At 35.6% G+C, this 17,953-nt stretch overlaps 1 protein-coding gene across 2 annotated transcripts in view; it reads right to left on the bottom strand.

The window, feature by feature from the left end:
• Positions 1 to 17,953, bottom strand: part of macrod2 (mono-ADP ribosylhydrolase 2) — a 601,357-nt gene that overhangs the window by 130,324 nt on the left and 453,080 nt on the right. For both annotated transcript variants that reach the window (XM_015362869.2, XM_015362870.2), the window contains exon 8: positions 13,153 to 13,226. In XM_015362869.2, coding sequence (XP_015218355.2) covers positions 13,153 to 13,226 — 74 coding nt within the window. The remainder of the gene's footprint in view (positions 1 to 13,152; positions 13,227 to 17,953) is intronic.

Here is a 17,953-nt window from a genome sequence, read left to right as displayed (position 1 = left end):
GACACTGGAGTGAGAGCTCCAAGCATGAATGCTTCTGTCAGATATTGCCTGTCTTTACTTGGTACCATAGCTTTATCGAAGCAGAACTGTTGCAAGTACATGCAGGTTGAGTAGGAAGGCTGTGTGGCGTGGAAGAAGTTTTACTCTACAATTACTGAATTGAAGAGCAGGCAATTAATTAAATTACTTTGCAGAGCAGAACAGTGGAAAACATTTGCTGTTCAAGGAATGACAAATGCATGACAGGAGAAGATAGGATGTTTCAAAAATGCTGGCATCAATATCACCCAATCAAGCAGTCATGCCAAGAATTATACTCCACAGTTGACCGAATGGACACTTGTCATTTTTTAAACCTCCCAAAAAAAAAACCTAGAATAGCAAATACAAAGATTAAGGAATGACTCAGAAAGGAGATAGCATTAGCTCCAGAAATACCATTATTTAGCGACATAACACATCTGTGTTGCATTGCTGCAGAGTAGATTTCCTATTCATGTGTGTACAAACAACCACATTATAACCAAATAATAAAATAAGCCTTCCTATGAAAAAATCATGTATTTCCTTAAACGAAAGTAATTTTGTTTCACTAAGAGAAATTTGTGGAGCTACAAAAAGCATATTATTTCGTAGAAGAAGGAAAATACAGTGGAGATGATTTTATATTTTCTAAACTTTATCAAATCCCCTGCATTTTATAAAGTTTAATAATGATATAAAAATGCAGTTCAACATAATTCCAAGACATTTTCTGCTTTTAAAATAAGATCTATTTTATGTCACTTTGAATAGTGACGGTCCAGTTTTACAGGAGACAGAATTGCTGACAAAGATTGCTTTGTGGTTCAAGGTTTATGGCTTAATCCATATTAATAGGAGCATCTTGAAAAAAGGCAAAGTGGTCATTACATTTTTCATAATCTTCATGTTCCTGCAAGCCACAGATAGCGAGCATAATTAATACCCTTGACAAATGGTGAAATGATGTGACTCTAAAGCATTTTTTTTACTGTTTTGTTTTAAGGAATCTTAATAAAGCATTTTGGATTCTTCTTACATTCGGATAACCCTTTTTAATAAGCTGCTGCACAAGAGCTTTCTTCAAAAAAAAATACTTGAGATAAGGGGGCTCAATTGTTTCATAAATTGGAAGACCAAGGGAAGTATTCCCCTCAGTTTGTGTGGTGACAAGTTCCAAACCATTGGGGGATTTTGACAAGCCATTCCTGAATTCTCCTTTTGGGGTGAAACCTCAGCATAGAGTTGCTTTGTCATTAGGGCGCCAGCCATTGATTGGCTAGGCATCTGCAAATTAATTAGCATGCTATAACAATGGCTTGTCAGAATATAATCCCTTCAGAAATGGAAATCTTGGTGGATAGAAGGCAGGAGGAGTTTGCCTTTGAAAAATAGTTCACTGGCCTTTAGAAATGTCAACTATTGGTCCTGATTGTAAGCAAAAGGGGCCCAAACCAGTGGAGGATCAAGTAAAAGCAGACAAATTAACCTTTTCTCTCTCTGAAAATTTCCTTCAAAAAAAGACTCCCATCCTTTAATATTGTTTCCTGCAATGACTAAATGTGTTTCTATTCATTGATTTTTTTTTATTTTTGCAAAGTCACCGGAGCATACAAAAATCAATTCATAATATCCAGAGAATTTTATTTTTTTGTTATGATCTGGCAACAACATCAGGAGAAGGTCCTGGCTGAGGAGTGCATTAAACAACGGTAATGCATTTATTATATTAAAATATAGGTTTATAATGAATCCTCTCCTGTAAACAGCAAAAAGAGATACGAAATTGTAAGGAACAGATATTAAATCCATGTACTAATATCCAGAATTTCAAACTCCACTGAATCTCTCCCTACTATTATAATCATTTCACAGGGAAGTAGGGAAACATTGATATATCCAAACCAATCACAAGACTTTTGTGGATTTTTAAGTAAGAGCTGAGAGGGACATTCTGCTGTCAAATAGTACACAGTTGCTATATTCTTTAATTATGTAATTTATTAATCACTCCATTAGTAAAACTTTGTTGTTACAGGTAAAGACTATCTGGTTTAAAAATAAGGTTTATTTTCTGGAAAGAAAAATCAATGTTAGAGTTGTTCTGGGAAAAACGAAGCGGTTTTGGAGAAACATTTGTAATAAATACTGAATTTGACCTACTGAATTACTGTTTTTCTTTTTCTTCAGTCTTCGGTTACAAGGATACTGAAAAAAAACTCTCACTCAAAACAATTAATTTTCATCTACAAATAGAGCCTGATTTCAGAAAACTGGCTGGCTATATAAAAGGTGAAAAACTATTTGGGGTGTGATCAAAGGTTTGGGTGATGCATGGTGCCATTAATTAAACTAAAATGTCCTATTAAACTAGAACATGTCTTTTAGAACTCACAATTTGATTATAAACAACGTTCACAGTTATTATTTAATTAATGTGATACAATACATTGGCCTATATAACTAATGTAAGGGAGTGATTTACAGTACTAGGTAGTAGTGTAAAACATATCTAGATCATTTAATTTATATTCAAAATATTCAAGAAAATAAGCATGAAAATACATTTTAAATTCAAGCATATAAGGATATAATTAAGGTCAACGATCTCTTTTTAATGTACAGTATGTGCAAAAGGAAATTATTAGATTTAAAGGTTTATTGAACACAAAACGATCTTGTATGAAGGAGAAAATTTATATTGTTAATGCCATCGCTTGATAGGCACAAACTGTTTTTTTAAATTATTATTTCTCACAGCTTTAATACATATCTGAAATCTATCAAGATTCATTTCACACAGTGAATAACAACAAAAATGAGGTAGAAAAAAGCATAGATATCATTAAACTTCTGCCCAGGGCTATATCTTTGATTGTGGTGCTCTTTGCAGCTCTAACGCTTTGTTTCCTGCTGAAATTCTTTTCATTTTCTTCACATTAAACTCCACAATTGGGATCCTCAAGAAAATGTAAAAAAGACAAAAGCATTTTATGTGAATTTCAAGCAGTTCTTAAATGATGGCTATTTTAGATCCTTTTATTCCATTTGCATGAAGTGCCTTGTGAAGTCAAAAGTGGTGATTTGCGTGCTACAGTAGTTTCAAAAGCTAAATGGGTCCAAAGATCACAGCACAGCATAACTATATTCACTGTTGCTGCCTGCAGATACTTAAACTGAGATAAATAAATTATGGCTCTTTTTACAGAAATATTGGAAATAATGCTTACTATTTAATGAAAGCCTTAGAAAGTATTTTTTTCAGTAGGTTCATCATCTGACAGCAACACACTTAATACTGAGAGATATTAAACAGACAAAAACTGCCAACGGTTTGCATACTCTAATGGTGCATTTCTGTCTTATATACGCATACCAGTGGAGCACATCAATGTCTCATATATGGTACATCCAAATGAAAACTAACAAAGCAGCAATCCTCACTGAAAAAGAAGCTATGAATGTAATAAAAACAGACATCAATGACACTTTGTAAGTATACTGTTGTTCTTTTAAAACATTTTAAGTGTAACACTGTTGTTAGGGTATTAAACTACAGTTGGTAACAAAACAGTCTAAATCCTTAAAATGGCTGAAACCACACATTGAAAACACAATACCTCTAAACTGACTCTACACGTGTTTCAGTTTTAAAGACAATTATATATGAACCAGTGTTATGTAATCTATATAATGTTTTAAGATGCCACCAGCCTTCTTTGAATAACTACTAATATTTCCACCATAATATAAGGTATGAATATCCACATGAATCTCTACCAACCTGGCCGTGATATAGCAGACCTGAATTTCTGGTCTGTTTTTCAAGCAGAGACTCGGCAAATGCCAAAACCAGCTAATTTTAACCAGAGATGAGGTTTTCCTGGATGACAAGTAAATATGGTGACTCCTGGGCGACACGGACTCTGGAGTGGCTGTCACTCTGGTCCTTGGGGCACGTTCCACACATGCCAGCCAGACGTGCCAACTCCAGCAATCTCCAGTGAGCAGCGTCACTCAGATGTAATTAATCATACAATATAAAAACATACTTAATCTCAGGGAGCTTATTTTGTTTGGATGCCACATCCTAAGCGCTAATTATGTGGCAGATATTTCATTATGAGCTGTAAAACTACAGAAAAAAAGGATGCATACCAGTAAGGCTGAAATGAGAATGTCAAGTAAAGTTAGATCACTTTTTTGATTGTGGAGGGCATGATTCATTTCTCCCACTGTTTGGTGTGCTGTAGTCACCCAATGTGAGGGGCAGACCTGTGTCTGAGCTAACTGGCCGGGGCTCAGAGCTTCTCCAACACACCAGCTGCAGTCTGCAGCTCATTTCAAATCTACGCCCTGAGCTGAAGCCAACCAAACCATTTGCGGTTTAGTATGTTGAAAATTGCACCAAAAGAAAAAAGTTCACTTTAGAGACTAACCTTGAACCCATGTCCACTCCTCTTCCACAGTTTACAAAAAGCAATGTGTAGTCGTGAGAACTGTAGATTTAAGCTGTTGCTTTTCGGTAGCAGGTAGCCCCCACTCTACATGTCCTGTGTAATCCTATGGCTTTGATTTCATGCCGTGTTGCCCTTTCAATTATTTTAATGGACACATTTAATAGTTAATGACTTTGGTTCAAAATGAGGGGCCATGGTAGGATATCCCTTAGATGTCCATGTGCCGTGAAGAGCCATAAAGAAAGCATGTAATGAAGTTTCTTCAAGTGGAACCAAAATATGCCCATGATTAAAAACACTTAAGCTGGCATCCTTTTATAATTTGCTGAGACACTTCACAGCATTAAAATTAACAGAAAGTTTTTTCTGCATTACCACTTGTTCAGCTGCTAAGATTTTTTTTTAATCAGAGCAACACTCAATAACTTCCCCGGCAGCATTTTGACAGTTTTCATTTTGATTAATAAATGTTTGTAATCTTTCAGATTTACGCTGAAGCACACATTTTTATGATTTTACTAAAAAGGAAACAAAAATCTTTCCCTGTCCATTTTTACCACAAGCACTGCTTGTTTAAACACTGCACAGAGAATACAGCACATACAGTATATAATAAAATGACTCACTGGATCTCATTAGGGCATGACCTCAAATTATGTTTTGGACAGCATATCTCAGTATAAGAGTGTGGAACATCTCATGTAATGTACAAGTCACAGTTAAAACCCAAGATTTGTCTTTCTGTTTAAGCTGTTAACACTGAATATAATCCAAACTGACAGTATTCAGTGTCCATAAGGAACACAAACAGCAGTTATTTTTTATATTTCCATTTTGTCTGGCAGACAATAATTCTTATACTAAACAGAAAATGTAACCCTCAGTTTTTTTTTTGTATGAGTAGAGACGGAAAACTCTTAACACTAAAAGGTGTGACAATTAGTTTCCATCAGTCCTTCAAGGAACTGGAAGGTACCGAAGCTAACAAAACTGTTTTCAAAACTATTTGTGTTGTTTATGGCTAAAAGCATGCATCAGAGATACAGTATCCATATATTTACCATTTCACAGAATCATAAAGCCTATTTAAGCATGTAACTGATTTCCACACTCAGCTCTTACGTCCCCAAGGATTTTTTTAATAAAAGAAGAAAAATAAAATAATACAAGGTGAACAGCAATCACAAAGCTTTTACCTACACATTTCTGTATCTGTTCTGTCCTCTTCTTGAAGAATAAATATAATGGAAAACTGACTTGGAATGGATTTCTCATTTTCACTAATTTTCTGGAAACATCTTTCAATGCAACAAACAAATCAAATGATGGGTTTTTACAAATACAGGGTGTTTTTTTATTTATGGGATCCTTATGCATGATATTAATAAGATCAAATTTATATGTAAAGTATCCTTAAATCATGATAATTCATACACTAATTGAAAACAGGGACAGTATGTGTCCCATTTAACAAAATGACACTTAAGATTTAATAATTATTAAATATATAATATAATTAAACTCTATAGTCTCCCAGGTGAGACGAAGTAAACTTCTTGCTCAATTGCTAGAGTACCTTGATGTCCAAAGCACTATACAGGTTAGCTTGGAATACTCAGTTTTTCATCAAGAATCACATGGATTCATATCAAGTGACATTAGTGGACAAGTCAAACCTTTCTCAGGGATGTCAGTGATTGAAAGATTTTTCTCACAGCACTGTAGCTGAATTCTAAAATTAAGTCAAAGATTTTCAGTACTACATTTGCATAGGTAGACAGGGTATCTTTATTGCTGATCGAGCGAGTTCTCAGTGTCCCCATATTGATTAATTAGATTCAAAGCAGTTTGTTGAGTCAGTCAATCATGAATTTTAAACTCTCTATGAAAATTGCTTTACATCTGTTCCACTGAATTCTGATTCCACTAATATTTTTCATAATTTTGTACTCATACTGTGTAATGCCATCTTGAATTACTTTATGGTTTAATTTCTCTTTCCTTTTTAGCTTCATTATAAAATTGCCCTTCTATCATAAACAGTATGTAGTTTATAATGCTTATTATGGTTAATGATGAATAAAAAAACTAAGAAAACTCATTCTGTATGTACTTTAGGAACCCCACTGTGTGCCATACTCTTATCACTTTTCATAAGAGATCTTAGTAAGAAGTTAATTCAAGTTATCCAATTCCCTTAATAGTTAATCAACAAGAAACATCTGAAGAAGATAATGCACTTCAAGCACATAAAAAGCACACTGGGATGACTGAGAAAAAGTCTCGACACAATAAGACCTTAAAACCATTACCACATCCGTAAAAACCTTATTTACTTCACAATCTAAGGAGCACACTGGGAGCTTATTAGGATCCTATTTAAATCTAATCCCCTGGCTGAATTTAAATTGCTGAGATAAATGTTCACATCAGAGAGTTGCATCCATCTCAATAGATTCACTACTAGAGTAAAATGCTTTTATTTTAATGTTTTGTATTATCTACCAGCTAACAACACCTACAGTACCATTAGACATCTTCTGAAACATAACACATATCTATCACTTACAGTATTTCTAACATATAAACAATGTATTTAAAAAGTCTGTGCACCCTGATATTTGTCTTCCTTAGAATTAAGTTAAGATGACGAGTGCTTTTTTAAATATGCTCTGGTAATTCCACTGAGTTAAATCTTATGAATTATTGAAATGCTAATTTCTCATTGGGCAAATTTGTGTATCTTTCCAAGGTTCAAGAGTGCAAAGAAGCCTTTTCTTTACAACTGTTACTTGTGCTATAAATACTATGTTGTGCATGATATATAGTATATACAGCCTTACAAAATTATTCACCCTTCCATTGATGTCCTAATTTTGTTGAATTACAACTGAAGTATGCACATTTTTTAAGTGAATATTTAAATCTAAATCTTAAACTTAAATACTGAAAATGAACACTTTTGTGGGTGAAAAAAAGCTAAATGCCAGCAAAAATATGCATAAAAGGTGTATTAGATATTGCCAAGTAATGACTGTAGTGCCAAGTAATGGTTTAAGTGTCAGTATTAGTCATAACGACCTGAAAGAATGCATTTACAGTTTGTGGTAGAAATGGCTTATTAAAAAACTATATTTGTGAATATGAATATATGCATACTATATGCATGCACATACATGCATGACTGTAAAATAAAAGTTTCTGACAATTTTATCTTGAGATTTAATCTGCATAAGAAAGCATGGAATTAGACTTAAAAATGGAACTACTGTACAAGCCTACAAAAAGGAGAAGCAAAATTCTGTAAGAGTGTGTGGTCTCTTGGTACCATCTGGGCCACTGTCAATGTCATTTCTGGATCCCATAGTGATGTTTCCTGTCTCTGAAGATATGGTTGCCATCTGTTGTCATTCCACCATGTCCTTGAATGAAGCATTTATAAAAAATAAAATAAACCAATATGAACAAAGCTCCACTTCCCTACCATGAGCAAAGTGCAGAACCTGAAAAAAATTATTTTAAAAAATTCTCATGAGCTATTCAAGCACAATTTACAAATTAACTCAACCACAGTCACACTGATGTGACCTTGATTAACATCTACCCTAGAAAGCATGAACAGATCGTGTACAGTATATAACAATGCAACAACTATATCTGAAACTCATACCTCCTTCTAAGAGTCTACAGTACATCCTTGCATGGACAACTGAGGTGTGATTGGGAGGCTTCCCTGGGTTGAAATAAACAGAATATTTACCAGCCATACTAAGCAAAAAAAAACACTTTTGGACTCTTGACTATATTTTAGCTTAGCTTAGCACAACAAGGTAAATTCTCGTTCCCCACAAACCAAACTATCAGGTAACCCAGAGGTACACTGCAGGCTGTATACTATTTGATCAAAACTCCTATGATTTTGCAGGTTTTTCTCACAAAAGCCCCCTGCCCCATTTTATAAGGTTTACATACTATATATTGTACATATATCTATCAGCTGGGCATTGATTAGCTCTGCCAATACCTGTGGCTTCTGATGAGTAACTACTCTTGGTCTACATAAGAGTCACTGTGGGCCACCTTCAATGGAAACTTCAGTTGAATAGCCCACACAGGGATGCAGACTCCCTGACAACCCCATTAGACAGCTGTTAATCCAATAACAAAATCTTGCTGCATGTAAATTTGCAAAGGAGATTTTTGAAGAAACCATACTGAGTGAAACAAGAAAAAAAATATTTTCTTCAAATAAAAAAAAAAGGTTCCAATCTCTTTTGGAATTTTATAACATTCAAAAATAAATACAATTAACACCTTAAAGGAATGTACCTGTATTACATAGTGTACAGAGTTGTTTTTTGTGTCGATCACATTAATTCTGCAAAACAGGTTATGAGAAATTATCATTTTTTCTTGCATTTTTGTTGGGAACTTAACAAAAGAAATGTTGATGCCTGTCATAAGAATACACTTGTCGCCGCTGTTATCTGTGCACCAAAAGAAGAGCTCAGTGATTTGGCCCTTCTGAACCCATGTCTTATATCATCAGCCAGGCCATTGTCTGCAGTGATTTATCATGCTCATACCTGAATAGCACAGTGGAAACACTGTGAGACAGCCTCATCTCCATAGCAGGTCTCTTATCAGGCTTACAGAATGACTTGTCTGCTGGGAATGAAAGCTCTGTTTGGGCTTTGGGGACAGTCATCATGCCATGATGCCAAGCGGAAGAAAGCTTTCCACTGCCAAGCAGTTCATTCATACTGAATCGCATAAAGAGCTGTATCTCTGTTTTTATATTTCTATGAACAAAGAGGTCAGTCTAATCCAATCAGTAGTGCTTAAAATAATAGCATAATTAAAATGTCAAAATAACAACACAAAGACTACAAAATAAACTGTGCTGTAGCTTGCCAGAAAAAAATCTTTTAAACAGAAGTAGATGCCAATACATTGTTAGGTCCGTCAACTTGTCGTCAGCGATTTATCTACAGCTAGATCCAAACTCCATTAAGTTCAGGTTTTGCTGTCCGTCTAATGAATGGATTTTCCACCTGTAAGTAAAGGTTTATAGATTCAAACCTGACAGTCTTACTCCTCGATCTCATGACTCATTTTCCTAGAGATTCCACATAGAATGCTGACCTAAAATCTTTTTGAATTAAAGGTTAAGAAACAGTGACTTTCTCCAGAGCAACACAGGCAAAAATGTCCTTATTGATGGACATCTTGGAGACAGGAAGACAACCATGCCTAGGCTGCTGATTAACAGTGAACGCTCAACACCGTCTGCCATTTTTATCAAGTCACATAAGCCCTTTCTTTCGGTGACAGCACTCACTGTCTGACTTCTTTATGGAATTATTCAGTCATTTAGGCTGACCTTTTTTCACTAGACCAAGTCAAAATCTAGCACATATGACACAACCATCTTAACCTAACTGAAGCAGTCATAAGCTGAAAGTTAATAAAGACTTTTCCTATATTATGTGATATTTAATTGAAGACTGTTTATGAAAAGAATAAAGCCACATTAAGCTTCCATAGCGTGTGCGAATCTTTAACACTGTACCACAAACAAGATAAATGCCAGAACTGTAGCTTAAAGGGTGTACAGTATTTTTTATTTTTTACTGTAGAATGCAATGGATTTTAACTTGCTGTTTAAGGTGAATATCAGTGCAATTAAGCTATGTGATCACGTCACTACGAATAAGACAACCAACAACAGTAATAAAGAAAAATCAATAGAAAACAAGAATTAAAGAAATCCTGCCACCAAAGGACCAGATTCGACATCTACCCACACCACTCAGTCTTATTATTTATTGCATAGCACTGATACAGTATATCTCAAAGCCTTCAGGCTGATCCTTGCCTGCGATTCCGGAACACTCTATTGCTCTGCTTCTGATAAACTAAATTGGTAGTAAATTTTACTGGCAAACTCACTGTCATCTGTGATGTCAAGGAAATGTCTGCATCTCACCAGATGAAAAGATTATAGCATGACATCCCATTAATGATCTGAAATGTACTGATCATTCAACACAGTGGATGCCAACTGTGAACAAAACCCTGTGTTGAAAATCAAATCTGATGGTTTTCCACTGGGCCTATGCACAGCTGCAATGTAGTTTCCCAACAGGGGCTTTTCCTCTGCTCTAATTCAATTCCCAAGCAGTTCAGAGGATCCAAAGGCTTGAAGCATCACTGCATCAATCCTTAACAGTGCACTTTATTATGAATTTTCATGTTTTTGAAGATCTCCACATTTTAATATCTCATTTATCTATGTGCATTCCATGTTATTAACCTTCTTGTCAGATTACGGCTTGCCATATTGATTACCAACAACAGAAATATATTTCAATGTCGATTTAGAGCACCTTAGTGGGAGAACAAATTAACACCATATTCCTGCTCTGACACCTGTACGCGAGCATGATTACTTGTCTTCCAGCACTTTCAGTCAAGAAAAAGCTATTATATAATATAGGCTATTTTTGACATTTTTGATTCTTTGGAAAAGAATGTCAGAATGTACAGTTACAATTAGAAATAATAATATCACTAATGCTTAATGCAGTAAAGTTTGAAGCAAGCAAGAAATAGAGGTTATGGAATGTATTTTTAAATGGATTATGTCTGGAGCATGTGTGTCTTTCACATGCTTCAGTTTTGACTGAACGTAAACATTGCACCAACAATGATCTAATGAAGAATTTACATCCCATTTCTCCTGGGCTATGCTAAATAGGAAGAGGAATACCTTGGGATATATTTAGCAACTGTTTTATTCCACCAAATGTAATTGTCTACCATATTTTGATTCTTTTTTATATAAATTCTGTGTCATTTTAATATTCTTATTCACTCAAAAACCTCCTTGGTAGGTTTCCAGGCAGAGGTTCCTTTTGAATAATTCATTAAATGTATAAGTAAAGACACAATTTGTCTTTAATAGCTCACATATATATCTGAAATAATTATTTAAAAAGAGTAACCCAGATCTGTACTGGGTTGATCATTTACAAGATCAAAATCAGAATAAATTTGAAATGTTCTAATTAGTGTTTAGCGCTGTTCTTGCAAAAATCTTATGCAATTCATTACACATTTGCAAACTTTATTTCAGATGTTTCCAACACGTTTTTCTGTGTGACCCTTAAGAGCAAAGCAATTCATTTTCCCCACTTGCATTCTTTTAATTGGTGCTTCGTTAATTCCTGTCAACTCTGCAACTTCTTTTTTTATAATTAAGAATTTAATTTAGTTCAGTTTCCAAAACAAACACTGCAAATATCAAAGATGCCTTTTTCTGTCTCCCATTTTATGAGATTCCTTGAACACATAGTGTTACTTTTGAAACTTAGCAAACTTACTTTCTTTCAAAGAATGTTTTAACATTCATACAAGACTGGTTTAATTAAGTAAATTAAATACAAATGTCACTTTGTATTTCAAATACCTGCCCAAAGAAGTCCACACTAATATTTCTTTTAAAAATACTATACTTCTTTTAAAAAATCCTGTGGCATAGTACTTGCACACATACAAAAGATGAAAGGGTGAAACACTTATTCACATATATGTGTGAATTTCTGGAAGCAAATTCATTAATTATCTAGCCACAATGGCTTGTCAGAAGAAAACCTTAGCAGTGTTAAAGGGTACTTCCTTCCTGACTTAAATCCAATCATAATGTCAAATGCTTGTTACAGGTGTATTCAATTTAAACAAAAAAGTGAAAGACAAAGGCTTCATTAAAAATGTGTCATGTACTGTAAAGGAATCCAAAGTCACACAATATGTATTAATGTAAATAGCAGACTAAACTTTTTAAGTCAGGGGATACTTTGACAGAAGTATAGTGACTTCCACTATAGAAACACTGAACTCTACAGTGGGACCCAGCAGTGCCCAGGTATAGCGATGAAAATCATACTCTGTCAACAGTACTTACTTACTCAAGAGTCAGGTGAAATATCCATGCATACACATATCAATTTAGTCTGTTTTGTTTTTTTCAGCATTACAGTACTCTGCATTAGGTTCCCACCGTAAACAGACAAATTAAAGGCTAATCTTTTTTTACAACTAAGTTCTACTTCACAAACTATATTTATAAGGTGAAATAACAATTTTGTACCTAATAGATTGGGAATGAAATCCCCCAGGAAGAAGACCAAACACTGATGATACCCCATGTAAAGTATAAACAAAACTCTAGACATACCATTATTATTGTCTTTGAAACCTAATGCATATCTATGCTGTATATCTGTCCCATTCATTCCACAGTACACATTTATATTGAGAAGACACTCTGTTTTGCCCAGTGTTATGAAAAAGCCTGTCAGAATTTATTGGAAAATTATTTTTAGCATACTTTCCATGGCTCAAGATAATAGTACCCTGTTATGACCTTATTAAGAAACAACAGTGTGGAATCACTCTTCACAAATAGTCTACATGTGGTCAATAACCTAAATAAAAATCACAAGATAGTACTCATTGCTGCAAACCTGTATGAGTGCCTTTAAGCACTATGACAAATCATCAGTCTAAATTGAATTCAGGCGCTTCCTTCAACTCCTTAACACTCAGACCCTTCCGTCCTAATGGGGAATGTTAATATCCAATAAATTCAAATGACGACTCAACCTACCTCATCGTTATTTTTCTTGATCCAGTTCTTGACAGTCTCAAGGGCAATATCAGCAGCCGGCTCATTAGGAAAGCCTAGAATTAAAGTCAAGAAACATCACAATTTAAATCACTCATAGAATTACAAAAACCCATACACAAGTACAATACAGTCTTTTGAAAAGACACTGTATTTGTTTAATTGATCACGATGCTGGCACATTCTAATCCAGGCATAAGAAACCTCTCGTATGGAAGTAGCTCATATAGAAGTTCCGGAAGCTGCATCTAGGATAAAGCAGAATATGAAAATGTACAAATGATGCAGGGCAATTTGGACCAATTTGACAATTGGGCTGTTAGGATTTAGTTGATACAAGTTTCTTGAAAGAAGCCAAGTACCTACTGGTCCAGTTCATGTTTCACTGCTGATTCTAATGTTTTATTTTGTCAGTGTTTGAAGATTCTGAATAGTTGAATCAGGTTTCATTGTAGTCTTTTTAATTAAAAAAAAATAATTTATTTTGCTCTGTTCATCTTAATTCATTTAAGTGTGGGAATGTTGCTAGTTTTTCTAATATGGGTTCCAGAGCAACGTTATCATTTTTGGCATCAAAATCATACACAGTATTCTAAATGAGGTCCTACTGGCACATTATGCAATCTTAACATACAGTAGCTGTTCCTCCAAAGCAGATGTAAAGGGCCTTAAACTGCCGAGATAGGTTGAGGTTAAAAGATTGAAGGATGAGAGTATAGCTGTTTTTTGTTTAACAAACACACAATGTGCGGGTTCCCTCCAGGTGCTCACGTTTCCTCCCACAGTCTAAAGACATGTTAGCTAGTTAACTGGTTCCAGTAAAACTGCTCCTGGCATGAGTGGGCGTGTGCTCTGCAATGGACTGGTGGCCCATCCAGGGTGTATCCCACCTTGTATCCAACGTCCCCCAGGATAGGCTCTTGGCAAACGTGACTGAATTAGATCAGCGGTTATTAAAAGCGATGGTGAAACATGCAATTTTAAAGATGAGGCTGTTCCTCCCAAGTAAGAGGTCACAAACATACCACGGAGAGAAGTGAGAGCTGAGAGGAAGGAAAAGAGTGACATACTTGATTTTGAGTTTCTAAATGATGAACTTAAGCTTGAAAAAGAGTTGTCAGCTCCCAACGCTTTAACTGTAGAAAAAACGTTTTGAAGTATAATCACTGAGGAATTTAAAATGTTTTGATCCTTTCAGTGTTTTATTCATAGATGTGCACTTTGAAATTTTAATTGCAGAGCACATGAAGCTAACAGTGTAATACACTGAAGTGCAAATCATGCTGCGAGAAATGACGGCAAAATCTAAAATAAAAATCATGTACTCTGAACGCTGAGGGGTCTGACTGATTACTTTGGACCAAATACACAACACAGCTGCTACATGTACTCAAAAAATATATTCAATGATGAATTAAGACATTTCCACATCTGAGAGGAAAAGACAATCACGTTCAGCCACCAGTATCTATTCCATTTTATGTTGCTTTAAGGTGCAACGGTAAAATAAGCTTTTACTGCACAGTATTAATGCATTTTATATTTTTTATTAATCTCATTTAAGAGTTCACCATGCGTCCATCATACCCAGCCCCACCCCCAGTGTGGCAGCTCTTTGTTTTATAATAGGGGGTTCTGATTTCCTTGTTCACATTGGAAGTCTTCACTCAAAACATGGGACGTAAAATCAAACAAATCGATGAATGCTCTTTATCACTATTGCACTATTAGCATTTGAGATAGATTTTCCATATCTTCTGAAGGGAAATTAGTCAAATCTCTGACATTTCAGAACTGGGCATAAGAAGAAGAGGGTCCCGGACGGCTCATTTGTTTTCTTGATTAACTGTTGGGGTAGCCAGGATAACTTCACACTGAGTGCTAAAAGTTGGAAGAACTTTAAGTGTGTTGGAAAATTACTTACAGTGCAGCCCTGTGGAAAAACAAAAAATGCAGATATACAAATGTTTCAGTGATATCTGTTGAGTGGAACATTTGGTCATAGGTCACTCAACAGACCATTTCTAATGACCTTTATTATTATTTATTGTGACTCCTAAATTCATTTACCCAACCAAACTAAACCTATTGAGATGCATTGATCCAACAGAGATTTACAGATCTGGTCATGTATGAATAGGTGATCCTGAATGTTGTCTTCCTTTTCTGCACTATTCTACCGCCATAATGAAAAAAAAGTAATGATGTATTGATCAGCATACTGAAGGAACTGTAGTGTTAAATGCTGTATTAATCACAACAGTTTTACCAAGGAGTGGCGAGAAATGCACCCTCTGTGTTAACACACTGTATTGATCAAGTATAAATTGATTGAGAGGGGATTCATTTTTAATAAGGCCTGGGATGCTTTGCTACAACCAGCAGTCAGGATTTCTTTCCAGCCTGAACTGTACTGACCCCGTTCTGATAATAACCCAACAAGAATGCACTGGAGATCAGGGGTTCAGGGATGGGCAGGAGAAGGCAGATGCGGAGAGATGGAACTGTTCTTTAACACTGCATTTGTCAAGCTCCCAGCCTCTCACTCTCCCGTCCTCACATTTCAACACAAACCAATCTACCAAACACACGAGGGAATCAAATTACTTGAGAGCCGCAGCGCGCGCTCTCAAGGAGCCTCCCAGTTAAGTGATTTCTTGAGCAGCAGCTCAGACAATTTTGACAAAGGCTCAATTCGACAAAAGACAGAAAACGGGCAAAGTAATAAGATGGGCTTGGGCTTGGCTACAGCAGGCGAGTACGTGTGGGGAATACCGAGGAAGCCAACTGAAAGCTCTGGCCAGCACCGGTACAGTGAATGCAGGTTTTAAACAGGCTGTCAATAATTTTGCTTGGAGGCCAAGTAAAAAGAATGAATCCCCTCTTGTATTTTTAGGGCTTTACAGTCTCTTACGTAGTTTTAAATTGTTTTCATTACTATCTTCCTTTTCACACAGTGTGATTAATCAGTCCAGCAACTCCTGGATTTCACTTGAACCCAGTAATTTACATTACTTAATTGAGCCAATTAAATAACTAATTTTTCAAATTGACCAAATGCAGGCCCCTACTAGAAGGCTGCTCACTACTGTTAACCCTATTCAGGTTTCCCTTTAGAATAAAACATTCAGCCCAGGAAATTCTCACTAAAGGAAGGTTTGCCTACTTTATGTTACAAACTGCCATATAAAACCCATATTAAAATTACAGAGAAACGATAACAATTTTTTAAACATTTATTGTACTTATCAGCATTCACTTATTATTCTGTTGATACTGGCTACATTAATTTGTGAATTTTGTTTTAAAGAGCTCTCTTTGGGATTTCCCCAACAGAAAAGGAACTATTTATGAATTATGACTAAAAAACTGTTTTAGTTTTATCAGGTGGTAGAGCACCTAGTCCTTAAGATTTCCATGTTTAATGTGGATTCACAGCTCTGTAAATGCTACTGTTTGGTTTCTGATTTTGAGTTGCCATTTGTTTGCCAACAAGAAATGTTGTAATATCTCTATTCCATATCCTTCAAGTGGACAGCGAAATAAGCTTTTCTGTTTCTTCCTGGTTCCTGCCACAACAGCAATGGTTTTCCTGTTTACTTTAGCAATTGTCAAGCTTTGAGCAATCACTTCATACCCACAGCTTGTATGGCAATGAAGTTCAATTGAGCTCAGAGTGAGCTTCAGGGTAGAAAACACAAGAAAAAAATAATAGTGTTAGGAAAAGGGTTATCTGTTTATGTACTCTCCCACCAAAGAGAGTAAGCCTGCCAGTGGTAAGAAGCATTAAATCTTTTATGTTGAATAGGTCTTAATCATAAGAGATGGAGTAATCCTAGCCAAAAGTAGCAGTGGATTGCACTGAGTACATTTAATCTATTTAGCGCACAATTTTTACAAATGCAATATTGATTTTTGCTTCATGTGCATTAATCATGCTGGGATGGGTTCCAAGCCAGTGACAAGCCACAGCTAGGGGTCAAAAAGACCCACGGCAGCCGAGAGGGAGGCTGAAAGCTGGGAGACAAGCCTATGTACTTACAAGGTCAACACTGAAAATTGTAACACACTCTGCTTTCTGTTTGTTCAATCTTACTCTAAAATGTGCTGCCAAGCTTATTTATTTGTTCCAAATGGTTTCTGATTGATTCATAGCTCTATACATCCAGCTGCTTAGGCTTATTTGCCCCCTTTTCCCTCTAACATGTTATGCTTCACTGTGTCTCTCCAGCCCACACAGTTTTAGCTAAAATAAGATGTTATTGTTGAATCAATTCATCTGAAAAGACACCTCTTTCAAGCAATAAACTCATGTCTGTAGTAAGTGCACAGTTAATAAATGACTAATGAGTCAAAGAGTATTTAAAAATGAACTTTCAGCTTTTCAGCAACAAAAAAAAACATTGCTGATGAACGTCTAGCTCGAAATGCAAAATTGTAGTGTATTACCAATGGAAAAAAAATCTTATGAGAAGAACTACAATGACCAAAAATGCTCTTTTTTACTTTTATAATTGTTTGCTTCACACACGGTAAAAGTAGCCAGGTTGACAGAACATTGAGGCAGCAGAATACTTGTAACGGCCCTAGAAATCAAGTTATTTGATTGTCTTCTGGGTTCCTTCCTATTTTACCCTATGCTGGGAATACGGTAGGCCCAAGAAGATTTGTCTTTTCAGATCCTGTGATATGATCTCCGTGGTGCCTGCTGCTGATGAGTACCCAGGTGACGCTTTGTTATTTCTGCTACCAGTGCCGTACTTCATCATAGGTGGTTCCACCA

Source organism: Lepisosteus oculatus, chromosome 17, assembly GCF_040954835.1.
Source record: "Lepisosteus oculatus isolate fLepOcu1 chromosome 17, fLepOcu1.hap2, whole genome shotgun sequence".
NCBI classification, from domain to species: Eukaryota; Metazoa; Chordata; class Actinopteri; order Semionotiformes; family Lepisosteidae; genus Lepisosteus; species Lepisosteus oculatus.
This window is presented reverse-complemented; position numbering and strand designations above follow the sequence as displayed.